General features: G+C 37.0%; 1 protein-coding gene across 1 annotated transcript in view; it reads right to left on the bottom strand.

Moving 5' to 3' along the window:
• LOC128656482 (dystonin-like) overlaps positions 1–15,574 on the bottom strand; it is a 958,955-nt gene that overhangs the window by 714,166 nt on the left and 229,215 nt on the right. The window contains 1 exon segment of the mRNA XM_053710402.1: positions 4,057–4,134. Coding sequence (XP_053566377.1) covers positions 4,057–4,134 — 78 coding nt within the window.

Below are 15,574 nucleotides of genomic sequence, written 5' to 3' on the forward strand. Positions count from 1 at the left end.
CGCACAGGGTCAGATATGGGGAACATTTTCTTAAAAACAGGAGGGGGAACAAAGGGAACACCTGGTCTATCCCACTCCCTAGTAACGATATCCGCAATCCTCTTAGGGACCGGAAACGCATCCGTGTAAACAGGGACCTCTAGGGTCGCAGTCATCCAGAGTAGCTAATACCTCCCTAAGCAAAACACGGAGGTGTTCTAGTTTAAATTTAAAAGCCAATGTATCTGAATCTGTCTGAGGGGGAACCCTTCCTGAATCAGAGACTTCTCCCTCAGACATCAAATCCCTCGCACCCACTTCAGAACGTTGTGAGTGCATATCGGATACGGCTACCAAAGCGTCAGAATGCTCATAATCTGTTCTTAAAACAGAGCTATCGTGCTTTGCAGGTAAGACGGGCAGTTTAGATAAGAAGGCTGTAAGAGAATTATCCATGACTGCCGCTAAGTCTTGCAATGTAAAAGGGGTAGACGCACTAGAGGTACTAGGCGTCGCTTGCGCGTGCGTAACTGGTTGTGACACTTGGGGAGAGGCAGATGGGCTATCCTCATTACCTTCAGTCTGAGAATCATCTTGGGCCACATTTTTAAGTGCAACAATATGATCTTTAAAGTGTATAGACATATCAGTACAAGTGGGACACATTCTGAGAGGGGGTTCCACCATGGCTTCTAAACACATTGAACAAGGGTTTTCCTTAGTGTCAGACATGTTTAACAGACTAGTAGTAAACACAAGCAGGCTTGGAAATCACTTTAATCAAATAAAAAACACAATTTGAAAAAAAACATTACTGTGCCTTTAAGAAATAAAAAGAGCACACAATTTTACAAAACAGTGAAAAATGCAGCAATCCTTTTGAAATTTTCACCATATGTACCTAAAGCCTTAATAAGATTGCACCACAAGTTGAAGAACGATTAACCCCTTAATGCCCAAACCGGAGCAGCCTAAAGCCAACACCCGGTTAAAATTACTACAGCACCTTGCCACAGCCTTGCTGTGGCCCTACCTGCCCTTAGGGATCAGATTTAGGGGATGAAAGCTTCTCTAAGGCCCTCAAACAGCAGCAGGACCCTCCATGTGAAGCAGCATGAACTTGTCTGCAATTCTAAGTGCACATCTGAGGCGCGAAATTAGGCCCCTCCCACTCTGCTCCGGAGTTGTGAGGCCTACTAAATCACTCCTAAGTGAATAAAAAAACAGCCATGTGGGTAATAACCCCAGAAAAAACCCAAAAGGGCTTTCAAAGTGTCTTGCAAAACGATTTTTCCTTAAATAAACAATCGATTGCCCTTAATAAGTGTCAACCAGTATATCAGCCCTATTATGTAAGCATTCAATTCCTTACAAAGTCTGTGAACATAGCTTACCCTCCCCTCATGGGGATATTGTCAGTCTCTTCTAGCATTATCTCAGTCTTGTCTAGAAATAAATGACTGAACATACCTTATTGCAGATCACCCTGCAAACTGTTCCCCCCAACTGAAGTTTTCTGGTACTCCTCAGTCCTGTGTGGGAACAGCAGTGGATTTTAGTTACAACATGCTAAAATCATCTTCCTCTCAGCAGAAATCTTCATCACTTTTCTGCCAGAGAGTAAATAGTACAAACCGGTACCATTTAAAATAACAAACTTTTGATTGAAGATAGAAAAAACTACAATTCTAACACCACATTCACTTTACCCTCCCGTAGAGAGACCCTAGTGCTTAGAGCCGGCAAAGAGAATGAATGGGGGGTGGAGCTAGAGGGGGAGCTATATGGACAGCTCTGCTGTGTGCTCTCTTTGCCACTTCCTGTAGGGAAGGAGAATATCCCACAAGTAAAGGATGAATCTGTGGACTGGATACACCTTGCAAGAGAAATAGAGTATATTTAATATTGTAACCTAGGTTATATCAAACACATTGGAGTACACTGCTTAGATAATATGTATGGTGATATTCTAACAGAAAAAGGCCCATGTTAGGGACGAAACATGGATCACAATTGTGATATGTAGAAGATTAATTAAAATATTGGAAATGTGAACCTAATACCACAATTAAATAAGTATTGGAGTAATAGAAGGATCCATGAGTCTCACTATTGATTTTTATATATATATATATATATATATATATATATATACATAAGGGTTTAGCACTCATGCTTTACTTCCTCTGACCGGGGTGCTCAGCAAAACAATTACAGTCCCAAATACAAGCAGGCACTCACCGGGTTTAAATTAACAAATAGTTTAATCCAACATAGTGACGTTTCATGTTTTTTTGTTTCTTTTTACATAAATCAGCACATTTATGTAATTAAGAAAAAATACATCAAGTTCCATAAACTCCTAGAAGTCTAGTCTAGTCTTGTAAAGTTATCCCGTAGTATGAAATGTGCTGCTTGTCTTAGACAATACCAAATAGAATACTTCACCTACAGCCTTGACCTGCATAACCCTGACCATCTGGAGCCAGGGTCGGCTCCAAGGGGGGGCATTGGGGGGCAATGCCCACCCAAATGAAATGCTGTGCCCCTTTAAAAAAATATTAATATGATCATATGCTTTAAAAATAATAAATAAAATAATGAATAGTTATGTAATGCTGCATGCTTGGGGGCGGAGTTAGCTGCCAAACTGTGAGGTCGCATCACGCATCTGCAAGGAGCTCCGTGTCTTAACCTCTTATTTGGAATTGGAAGTTAATTATAGACTTTTTGGACTGGTCTTTAACCTTATTAATTTTACCTAACTATCATGATTTACTCATTTTCTTAAACAATAGACTATGATAAGAATATGATTGTATCATATAAATATAAGTCTATAAATTGGTAGCCATTTATAGACTTACATTTATATGATACAATCATATTCTTATAGGTTCACAGTACAAAGGTTGTATTAAGTAGCCTGATATCCGTTAGTTATTGCGAAACAGGTATAGCTAAATCTAATCTACCAAATTACCAGTACCTGAAAACCTAGTATCCTCACTGCTATTGCAAACAAAGGGGTTAATTGCATAGGGGGGTTTGGGGTGCATGGCTGTTTAAGGGACATTATTGAGATTTGAGAAAGAGTTTAAGGGTTTTGGATCATGGTGATAAAGGGGTGAATTGTTTTTAAGGAGCTATTGCACTGGGGGTCTCAAGTTTAATGGCTCTGTTTCAGTGCACTGCATAGGATTTAGACTTTATTCTTTAACATAGTGATTTAGCACATATCCCGCAAATGTTAATAGTGGGGGATAAGCCAGTCAGAAGCTACACTTTCCTGCAGAATATGTAGGTCTGCTCTTATTTTGACTCTCATACATGCTTTGTAAATGCGTGCCCCCTCATGAAAAAAAATTACCCCCATTTCATTTGTTCTGGAGTCGACCCTGTCTGGAGCCAGACATTTTTTGTAGGTATAATTGACAAATGAGAGAACCTGAATACTTGAAGAGGAGATGAGAGATGGACTGTGTGCTCTCTATCTGAAAATGAACCTAGAGTATATTTAGCTAACCTTGTGTTATACTCTTTACTACTTTACTAACAGCACTGGAACACTGTCTACAGGTGCTTAGCTCTGTGACCCTTGTCACCAGATGCTCAACTCTGGTGTCCAGTACTGTGACCATTTCCACTAGGCGCCCAGGTCTGTGGCATCATCACTAAATGTCTTGTCCTTGGCTTCTGTCAACAAGTTCTAGGACAACATTGTTCTTGAACCACATTTCACACATGCTGGCCCATTCTCAAGCATCACATACAATAGGAAAAATGTGACGAGAAAAACAGGGAAATCCTAGTTTCAGCTCACTCTTAACAGAAATGTAAGACAAACTCTGCTCCACACACTCAAAAATGTTCTATTTAAGTGCAATTTGAAAAATGACTACATTTGTACCAGCTCTTTATATAAAAATACTGTTTGTGTGTGTGTATATATATATATATATATATATATATATATATATATATACTGTATATATATTATCAGTAATGCAGTTAGAAATGTTGTGTACTACTAAAAACAAATACATCACGTGTTGAATATTTTAAATTGTTACTTACCTGTCGTTTTTTCAAGTAGTCAAGTGCAATCTGTACATTCTGCAGTCTATGAAACCGCATTCGGCCTTTTTCACGTGGCTAAAATGGAACATAGATATAATCAGATAAGTTGCACATATATGGCACTGACACCTGTTACTAGTAATGATTTCCAGATATGAAACCAGTTATTAGATTGATTGATGATTCATTTCTGATTTGTTTACATTATACTTTCTAAAACTTAAGTGACTTTAATTTAGAAAATAGAGTATACTTTACATTAACATCTGAATTTTGTCAATGTAGTAAAATAATTCAGTAAAATAACTACTTATATTGAAATAATTGTATCATGAAAAATGTATAAAATTATTACATTAAATGAGTGTGTATTCATATTTTTTTAAACATTTTGCAATTTTATTTTCTACAGTTTAAAATGTTTCAGTTAACCCATTCTTTAACAAGTTTCATGTGGGGTTGCTTCATTTTATTGCCACACTTTCAATTTTCTCTGTTTTTATTACATATTTTTTTCCAGAGAAGGTGGCAACTCTAGCTACATCATTGCAAAATGGCTGCCAATTTTTTGCACACGGCACATATTTTAGCTGACATCAAGAGATATAAGTGTAATATTATAAGAGAGACATAATTATATCATTATTTCAATTCCACCTTTTGTTAGAAATTAAAAACCGGTATGGATCATCCTTTAACATAAGGGAAAATATTAATCTTGATTCTAAAATGTGTTTTTGTAAAACATAACATTTTTTGTCTTTTTTTTTGAGGAAAGAATATACATCCTCTAGTCTAAAGTTACTTCAGTGAGATCAATACACTTTATTATACTCATTTCCTATCAACCTGATGTATGGTGTTTTTGCTCAGAATTTTAGCTCTCAGATAGGTGCTTTCTCATGAGCACAGAAAGATTAGCCGGAGTAATTGTGTAAAGCAGCTTGTAGGTTACTGTTGTATACCTTTACCACGTTTTACAATTTAACTATTTCTGCATATACTGAAACAGCTTTGGCAGAAAAACAGATGGAAATTTGCTATTTTAATCTAATATATCCCTAACACAACCATGTGTTTTGGTACAGTCTAATTATAAATACTAATTTCATTTAAGTCATTTTAGAATGGGACAGAAAATTAAAAATGTTTTCCACCTTCCTTACACAACACATAACGGTCCATATGCAGGTTGTATACGTTTGTATTAATTATAGAAGCTAAATCTCTAAAGGCCTTGGGGCTAATATTACTTGCCCCTTAGTGAAGCGCAGATTATGTAATAAAACATATTTTCATTACAGCCTATAGCTTAATTTAAACTGTAGAGGATAGGAAGTAATGCAGCGGTAGAGCAAATAATTCTTACTAAAGTGTCTGAGGCTTAAGATGAATAATTTATAGCAAAGAGTTTAATAGTCTATAAATTATTAGTGTCCCTTACAGCAGAAATCTGAAGCATTTTTCTTCCAACAATGGGAAAAATGATATCAAACGTATTTGATTTTAGCACAATGAGAAAATAAGCACCATGCAATATGATAGATTTTACAATGTTTACAACAGCAAAATAAAAATGTAAACAGACATATACAGTACATCTAATGCATATGTATACACTAAGCATGTTAACAAACCAGCACAGCATTATTTTGAACAATGTGGAAATCAACATAGCCTAACAATATAAAAAAGGCCACAAAATACAATTAAAAGGGCCAGTGGTTTCTTAACATGTTAGTGCAATAATTTGTACAAAAACATAAGATTAGAAGAGCATTTGCATTCTTGTTATATTAATCAATTAACTCCAACAAACACATCAGATACAAGCAAATGCCAAGACAAAATGATTTCATTTATTTAAGCTGTAATCTTTCTTTATGACAATAGCAAATTTTCAGGAACTTATACAGTAGAGGCAGATCTACAAATATTCACCTAGATTACGAGTTTTGCGCTATACCGGGTGCATAATGAACGCAATAAAATGAGCGGTCCCGCACTTTCCATAGCGCTGCCATTACGAGTTACTAAAAAAACCTCCTTGTGCTGTGCGGTATGGTGAGATAAGCTCCATACCGCACAAAAGCCAAGGGCTGAGTTTACGTGCTCATGCACACTTTCCCCCATAGACATCAATGGGTAGAGAGTGTTAGAAAAAAACTAACACCTGCGATCGTGGAATGGCAAATCGCCGTAACACAGCCCAATTGATGTCTATGGGAAAAAGAAAGTCAGTTTAAACCTAACACCCTAACATAAACCCCTAGTCTAAACACCCCTAATACGCCGGGCCCCGACATCGCCGACACTAATAAAAGTTATTAACCCCTAATCCGCGGCTCCCCGACATCGCCAACACTAAATAAACCTATTAACCCTTAAATTGCCGGCCCCCCACATCACAAATAATAAATAAACCTATTAACCCCTAAACCTAACACACCCTACATCATAACCAATAAACTAAATCTATTAACCCCTAAACCGCCGGACCCCCACATCACAAAACACTAAATTAAACTATTAACCCCTAAATCTAACACACCCTAACTTTAAATTAAAAGTACAATTTATCTATCTTAAAATAAATAAAAAACTTACCTGTGAAATAAACAAAAACTAAGATTAAACTTTAAATTAACCTAACATAACTATTCTAATAAAATAAAAAACTACCCATTAAAATTCCTAAATTACAATTTAAAAAAAAACCTAACACTATGAAAAAAATCTAACATTACAAAAAATAAAAAAGACTAAAATTACGAAAAATAAAAAAACTTACAAAACATAATAAACAAATTTATCAAAAATAAAAACAATTACACCTAATCTAATAGCCCTATAAAAATACCCCCCAAAATAAAAACACCTCCTAACCTACAATAAACTACCAATAGCCCTTAAAAGGGCCTTTTGTAGGGCATTGCCCTAAGTTAAACAGCTCTTTTACCAAGAAAAAAAATACAAAGTCCCCCAACAGTAAAACCACCCAATCAACCCTTCAAAATAAAAAAATAGGTCTAAATAAAACCTAAGTTACCCATTGTATGGGCATTGGACATTCAGCTCTTTTACAGTGCCCAAAAAACCCTAATCTAAAAAAAAACACCCCAAAAAAAACAAAAAAACCCTATCCCCATAAAATCTACTCACGGTTCCTGGAGTCTGGACATCAATATCCATCCAGGCGGCGACATCTTCATCCGTCGCGGGGGCATCTTCTATCTTCATCCCGGCAGAGCAAAGCTATCCAGGACCGGCGATGACATCCTGTGCGGAGCATCCTCTTCATAGATTACCGTCGTACACTGAAGTTGAATGCAAGGCACCTGTTTGAAAATGGCGTACATTGCATTCCTATTGGCTGATTTGATTCTTCAAATTCAAATCAGCCAATAAGATGAGAGCTGCTGAAATTTCAGTAGCTCTCATTCTATTGGCTGTTCAAATCAGCCAATAGGATTTCAGTAGCTCTCATCCTATTGAATGATTTGAATTTGAAGAATCAATCGGCATCAATAGGAATGCAAGGTACGCCATTTTTAAACAGGTACCTTGCATTCAACTTCAGTGTACGGCGGTGATCGTATGAAGAGGACGCTCCATGCAGGATGTCATCGCCGGTCCTGGAAAGCTTTGCTCCGCACCGCTGGGATGAAGATGTCAACACCTGGATGAAGACTTCTCGCCGCCGGGATGGAGATCGATGTCCGGACTTCAGGAACCGTGAGTAGATATTATGGGGTTAGTGTTAGGTTCTTTTTTTATTTTTTTTTGGGTGTTTTTTTTTTTAGATTAGGGTTTTTTGGGCACTGTAAAAGAGCTGAATGCACTTTTAAGGGTAGTAAAAGAGCTGAATGCTCTTTTAAGGGCAATGCCCATACAAATGCCCCTTTAGGGGCAATGGGTAGTTAAGGTTTTAATTAGACTTAGGTTTTCTTATTTTGGGGAGTTGGTTGGGTGGGGGGTTTTACTGTTGGGGGGACTTTGTATTTTTTTCTAGGCAAAAGAGCTGTTTAACTTTGGGCAATGCCCTACAAAAGGCCCTTTTCAGGGCTATTGGTAGTTTATTGTAGGTTAGGGGGTGTTTTTATTTTTAAGGGGGGCTTTTTTATTTCATAGGGCTATTAGATTATGTCTAATTGTTTTTATTTTTGATCATTTCGTTTATTATTCTTGTAAGCTTAGATTTTTTTTATTTTTCCTAATTTTAGTGTTTTTTAATTTTTGGTAATGTTAGATTTTTTTATTTTTTTCGTAGTGTTAGGTTTTTAAAAATTTGTAATTTAGGTTTTTTATTTTCTTGTAGTATTAGTTTTTTTTACAATTGTAATTTAGGAATTTTAATTGGTAGTTTTTTTTATTTTATTAGAATAGTTATGTGAATTTATAGTTTAATCTTAGTTTTTTTTTATTTCACAGGTAAGTTTTTATTTATTTTAAGTTATAATTGTAAGTTATTAATTTTAAGTTATATTGTAACTTTTAATTTAAAGTTAGGGGGGTTTAAGTTTAGGGGTTAATCATTTAATTAAGTGTTTTGCGATGTGGGGGTCCGGCGGTTTAGGGGTTAATAGGTTTAGTTTATTAGTTATGATGTGGGTGGCTGGCAGTTTAGGGGATAAAAGGTTTATTTAGTGTCGGCGATGTCGGGGAGCGGCAGATTAGGGGTTACTAGATTTATTTAGTGTTGGTGATGTGGGTGGCGGATTATGGGTTAATAGGTTAATATAGTGTTGGCGATGTGGGTGGTGGATTAGGGGTTAATAGGTTTATTTAATAGTAGCGATGTGGGTGGGCGACAGATTAGGGGTTAATAGGTTTAATATAGTATTTGCGATGCAGGAGGGTGGAGGTTTAGGGGTTAATAGGTAGTTTATGGGTGCTAGTGTACCTTGTAACACTTTAGTTTATGTTTTGCAAAATCCATAACTACTGTTCTCAGATGGCGGAATAGCTTGTGTCTTTATAGGTCGTAACGCAAGCATTTTATCCGGAACGCACAACCTGTAATACAGTGCCATGGAAAATCCCACACTCAAATGTCATTTATTTGAGTGCGGAATGGATGTTGCGTTAAGGCTAAAATGCTTGCGTTACAGCCTATACCGCCGCAATTCGTAATATGCATTACCGGCCATTCCAGCGCAATGGCCAATTTTTCAGTGGTAATAGTCGTACCGCACCGTAACACAAAACTCGTAATCTAGGCAATTTTTTTTTTAAATCTGCCATTAGTAAGTCATTCTTAGTTGAATTTTACTACTATTAGTGTTGCTAAATTAATAAATATAACACGTGAATTACATGTAACTACTTACAAAATATTATTTTATATTTTATAATCTAATGTTTTTAACCCTGCAAATTATTTATGTTGCTTGAACAAGATGAGTGCTGCAAGTCTTAAACTTGCTATGATCCCTGGGTAAAATCTTTTTTTTTTTTGTTTTTTTAAATCTAAGACTCATGACACAAACCATCAGCCAATAAAAATGTTCTGTTGTATCCAAAATCTACTAATCCCACCCAGAACATTGATGTTCAGACATGCTTTGTGACACTCTATTTGGAAAGGGACCATAAAGTCAAAATTAAACTATCATGATTCAGATAGAGAGGCCCATTTATCAAGCTCGGTATGGAGCTTGTGGGCCCGTGTTTCTGGCGAGTCTTCAGAAAGACGGTTAGAAGCGGTTCTAAAGACCGATGCTCCATAACCCTGTCCGTCTGCTCTGAGCAGGTGGACAGGAATCATCACAATTCAACACGATCGAGTACGATTGGGTTGATTGACACCTCCCTGCTGGCGGCCGATTGGCCACGAGTCTGCAGGTGCAATGCTGAATACGGTGCAATGCTGAATACGGAGAGTGTATTGCTATCCGCATTCAGCGAGGTCTTGCGGACCTGATCCGCAATGTCGGATCAGGTCTGCAAGACCTTTGTTAAATAGGCCTCAGAGTGTGCAACTTTAAACCCCTTTCCAATTTACTGTTATTGTCTAATTTGCTTCATTCTTCTTGTAACGTTTGCTGAAAAGCATATTTCGGTTCAGGGGCAGCAATGCAATACTGGGAGCTAGCTGCTGATTGGTGGTTCCACATATATGTCTATTGTCATTGGTTCATTCAAGGTGTTCCGCTAGCTCCCAGTAGTGCTTTGTCATAACAGGAATTTGTCTAAGAGTGATTTCTGTCCCTGCTGCATTAAGGTGTGATGTACCTTTAAGGAGGATCAGTTATTCCTTAACTGTAGTAGTCTATATTAGCTCTTTGTTTGCGACATGATGTGGCTTGTGTATTGCGTTTCTGACCTCTTACTCTGGCAGTTTGTTGTTTGGATATACTGTTTTGACTTGACTATGCTTCTATATTAACCCCTTGTTTTGTACTGACTTGGTAGTTGCTTGTTTTTCAACTCTGCATTTAAATGATTTTGTGCTGTTTTTTTCCCTGTGAGGCTTTAACCCAGACTGTCTGACTCTGAATTCTATTATTCCCTTACTGAGCATAGTGATTTTCAGTTAGTTTTTGTATTGACTATACTCCTAATACTATTGCTGCTGTTCCCCGAATCTCCAGGGCCTATTTACCTTGTATGGCTTTGCCCTTTAGAGATCTACATTAAAGTTACCTATGGGGGTTTGTGTTTGCCTGGATAGAATCTACCGCTGTATTGTGCATATTCACATTTTACAGATGCTCATTTACCACTAGTATTAAAAAAAAACAGGATAACCTGTCACAGATACATGAAGGTGCCTGTGTGCTCTGCTTGAGAATTACTGAAATGATTTATTGGAATAACGTCTTCACAAAATCAGCTGCTGATTGGAATCATTAACAGCGCTACGAAATGTTGTAGCGCTGGACAAATAAATGATAAAAAAAATATTAATAACATGCTTTCAGAACTTGCCTTAAAGGGACAGTAAAGTAAAAAAAATCTTTCATGATTTAAATAGGGAATGTAATTTTAAACAACTTTCCAATTTACTTTTATTACCAATGTTGCTTTGTTCTCTTGGTATTCTTAGTTGAAAGCTAAATCTAGGAGGTTCATGTGCTAATTTCTTAGACCTTGAAGACTGCCTCTAATCGGAAAGTATTTTTACAGTTTTCACCACTAGAGGGCATTAGTTCATGTGTTTCATACAGATAACATTGAGCTCAGGCACGTGAAGCTCCTAGGAGTCAGCACTGATTGGCTAAAAATGCATGTCTGTCAATAGAACTGAAATAAGGAGGCAGTTTGCAGAGGTATAGATACAAGGTAATCACAGAGGTAAAAAGTATATTATTATAACTGTGTTGGTTATGCAAAATTGGGGAATGGGTAATAAAGGGATTATCTACCTTTTTAAACAACACAAATTCTGGTGTTTACTGTCCCTTTAACACAAAGTAAAAATAAATTGAATTGTTAAGTTGTTTTACTTAAAAACAAAATAAAGTAAAGCATATTCATTTCAGAAAATTTGAATATTATTAATACTGTATATTTATTACTATTAGTGTTCTCCACAGAAAATTGTGCCAGCAAGATAGTACTATGAAGTAGCCAGGTGGGGGCAGTGCTTTGCAATATTGTAAAATAAAAATTCTGATTGATTGAATGATAATTTGTGGAACAAACATTGAAAACATTTAACATTAGTTCATTTTAGATTAATATTGGCTTAGATTTGAGCTGGTGGCCAGTAAAATCAGCCGGGTGGTGTGCCAATTAAATAAATCCTGGGGAGAAATTATGGAAATTCCATAGTCTATTAAAATCGTTTAAACCCTTAACGACACATGTCGTACAGGGTACGTCATACACAAACTGGTCCTTAAAGACCAACCTTAAAGACCAACGACGTACCCTGTACGTCGTTAGGGGTTTTAAAGCGGCTGGAAGCAATCCTGATCGATTCCAGCTGAATTCCCGGTATTGCCATGATGCCTCGATATTGAGGCATCACTGCAATACCTTTTTAGGCACACCGATTCAGAGAGAGCCACTCTGTGGCCCTCTCTGCATCGGCCAGCAATGGTGTCGATCGTTGGTGGGTGGGAGATGTAGCAGGGAGGCAGGTGGGCGGCCCATCGTGGAGGGACTTCCGGATCAGAGCGCAAGTGATCGGAAGCACACGGGGCATGCGCACACGTGTGTGTGTGTATGTGCGCGCATGCTCTATTTAGTCCAGTGAGGGAGGGAGATGTAGAGGGAGGTGGAGGTAGAGGAAGGAAGAGGGTGGGAAATAAATTCTAATGGGATCTGGGAGGGTAGGGGTCAGCTACACTACAGAAAATTAAGGGTTTCACCAAACTGGGCAATTAGTTTTGAGCAAACTGGGTACTGGCAGACAGCTGCCAGTACCCAAGATGGTGGAGAATAGGTAGAGGGGGGAGAGGGTTAGAGAGCTGTATGGGGGGATCAGGTAAGTTGGGGATCCATCACTGTTGAATTAGTACTTTCTGCCAGTACTTAAGATGGCGGTGACAATTGTGAGGTGGGGGAGGGAAGAGAGCTGTTTGAGGGGGGGGTCAGGGAGGGATCAGGGGTTGGGATGTGCCAGGTGGGATGCAGATCTCTACACTAAAGCTAAAATTAACCCAAGAAGCTACCTAATTAACCCCTTCACTGCTGGGCCTAATACAAGTGTGGTGCGCAGCGACATTTAGCTGCCTTCTAATTATCAAAATGCAACGTCAAAGCCATATATATCTGCTATTTCTGAACAAAGGGGATCCCAGAGAAGCATTTACAACCAATTGTGCCATAATTGCACAAGCTAATTGTAAATAATTTCAGTGAGAAACCTTAAGTTAGTGAAAAAGTTAAAAAAAAAAATATTTGATTGCATTTGGAGGTGAAATGGTGGCATTAAACATACCAAAATGGGACTAGATCAATACTTTGAGTTGTTTACTACACTACGCTAAAGTTAAAATTAACCCTACAAGCTCCATACAAGCCCCTTCACTGCAGGGCATAATACAAGTGTGGTGCGCAGTGGCATTTAGGGGCCTTCTAATTACCAAAAAGCAGCGCCAAAGTCATATATCTCTGCTATTTCTGAAGAAAGGAGATCCCAGAGAGGCATTTACAACCATGTGTGCCATAATTGCACAAGTTGTTTGTAAATAATTTCAGTGAGAAACCTTAAGTTAGTGAAAAAGTAAAAAAAAAAAAATTTGATTGCATTTGGCGGTGAAATGGTGGCATTAAATATACCAAAATGGGACTAGATCAATACTTTGAGTTGTTTACTACACTACGCTAAAGTTAAAATTAACCCTACAAGCTCCATACAAGCCCCTTCACTGCTGGGCATAATACAAGTGTGGTGCGCAGTGGCATTTAGGGGCCTTCTAATTACCAAAAAGCAACAACCATGTGTGCCATAATTGCACAAGTTGTTTGTAAATAATTTCAGTGAGAAATCTAAAGTTTGTGAAAAAGTTAGCGGTTTTTTTTATTTGATCGCATTTGGCGGTGAAATGGTGGCATGAAATATACCAAAATGGGCCTAGATCAATACTTTGGGTTGTCTACTAAAAAAAAATACATGTAAAGGGATATTCAGGGATTCCTGACAGATATCAGTGTAACAATGTAACGATTGTTAATTTTGAAAAAAATGGTTTGGAAATAGCAAAGTGCTACTTGTGTTTATTGCGCTATAACTTGCAAAAAAAGCAAAGAACATGTTAACATTGGGTATTTCTAAACTCAGGACAAAATTTAGAAACTATTTAGCATGGGAGTTTTTTGGTGGTTGTAGATGTGTAACAGATTTTGGGGGTCAAATTTAGAAAAAGTATGTTTTTTCCATTGTTTCATCATATTTTATATATTTTTTATAGTAAATTATAAGATAAGATGAAAATAATGGTATCTTTAAAAAGTCCATTTAATGGCAAAAAAAATGGTATATAATATGTGTGGGTACAGTAAATGATTAAGAGGAAAATTACAGTTAAACACAAACACTGCAGAAATGTAAAAATAGTCCTGGTCCTTAAAGGGTCATTATAAACTCATTTTTTCTTTGCATAAATGTTTTGTAGATGATCTATTTATAAAGCCCATAAAGTTTTTTTTTGTTTTTTTTTTAAATGTATAATTTTGCTTATTTTTAAATAACATTGCTCTGATTTTCAGACTCCTAACCAAGCCCCAAAGTTTTATTTGAATACCGTCAGCTACCTTCTCCAGCTTGCTCCTGTTTGTGTAAAGGGTCTTTTCATATGCAAAAGAAGGGGGGAGTGTCTTATTTCCCACTTGAACTGGGCTTTCCAGCTACCTTTTCAACAGAGCTAAACTGAAAGCTTCTAAGTAAGTTTTTAAACCATTTTATACTGGATTTTTATATCAGTATCTGTGCATCTTATTCTTTATAGTAGTGTATATTACATGCAGTTATATGAAAATGAGTGTATACTGTCCCTTTAAGGGTAAGACAATTGAAAAATGGCCTTGTCCTTAAGCGGTTAAAATATGTCTTCCAGCCAGTGGAATTTGCATCTTTTTTTGAGGTTTTGCCAGTTTAGTACATTCAGTGTTATGAAATCACTGCGTCTTGTTCAAGCAAGAAAACATCAGCAACTCAGCCTATAATATACTGTATGTACCACTGAGGCAGAGTAGTTTTAGGAAATAATCTCAACATCTTGGCAGTTTAACATAAAATAATCCATAAAGACTAATTTTTTATTCTGTAAAAGGGAAGTAAATAACACCCACAAAAACAAAAACAAAATAAGACAAACAAAACAACCTTTTGTCCACTACTCCTCAATAGGTCTCAGGTAAAAAGAATGAGTACAGTATTGTAATAATGTATCAGTACACAAATGACAATTGTAATTCTAAAGAGAATATCATATAGCATTTCATTTATTGTCAGAGGAGGTGAATAAAAGGCTGGTTACAGCATATAGCAACTAAAGAACAAACAAATCAGTATTAAGAGACTGTGAGCAATCCATTCTCACTGTAAGGGCTTAGATTGCACATGGAAACATAAAAAGCCAACAAGGGGACAAAAATGACAACATTCCAGGATGCATGGCGAGTCTTATAATACTAAAACACAAGTTTATATTTAATTCACAACTGCATGGCACTGCTTTATGGCAGCTAAGGGTTTAAACACTGCTTATGTCTTTTTTAAACATCTGACAGTGGTGTTGCCGGTGTTTTATCCTACACCTTTATCCTAAACATTTATCCTACACATTTACCCTATACCTTTACCCTACACCTTTACCCTAAACATTTATCCTACACCTTTATCCTACACCTTTACCCTACACCTTTACCCTACACATTTATTCTACACCTTTACCCTACACCTTTACCCTACACCTTTACCCTAAACCTTTATCCTACACCTTTACCCTACACATTTATCCTACACATTTATCCTACACCTTTACCCTATACCTTTACCTTATACCTTTATCCTACACCTTTATCCTACACCTTTACCCTAAACCTTTACCCTACACATTTA

Source organism: Bombina bombina, chromosome 4 (assembly GCF_027579735.1).
Source record: "Bombina bombina isolate aBomBom1 chromosome 4, aBomBom1.pri, whole genome shotgun sequence".
NCBI lineage: Eukaryota > Metazoa > Chordata > Amphibia > Anura > Bombinatoridae > Bombina > Bombina bombina.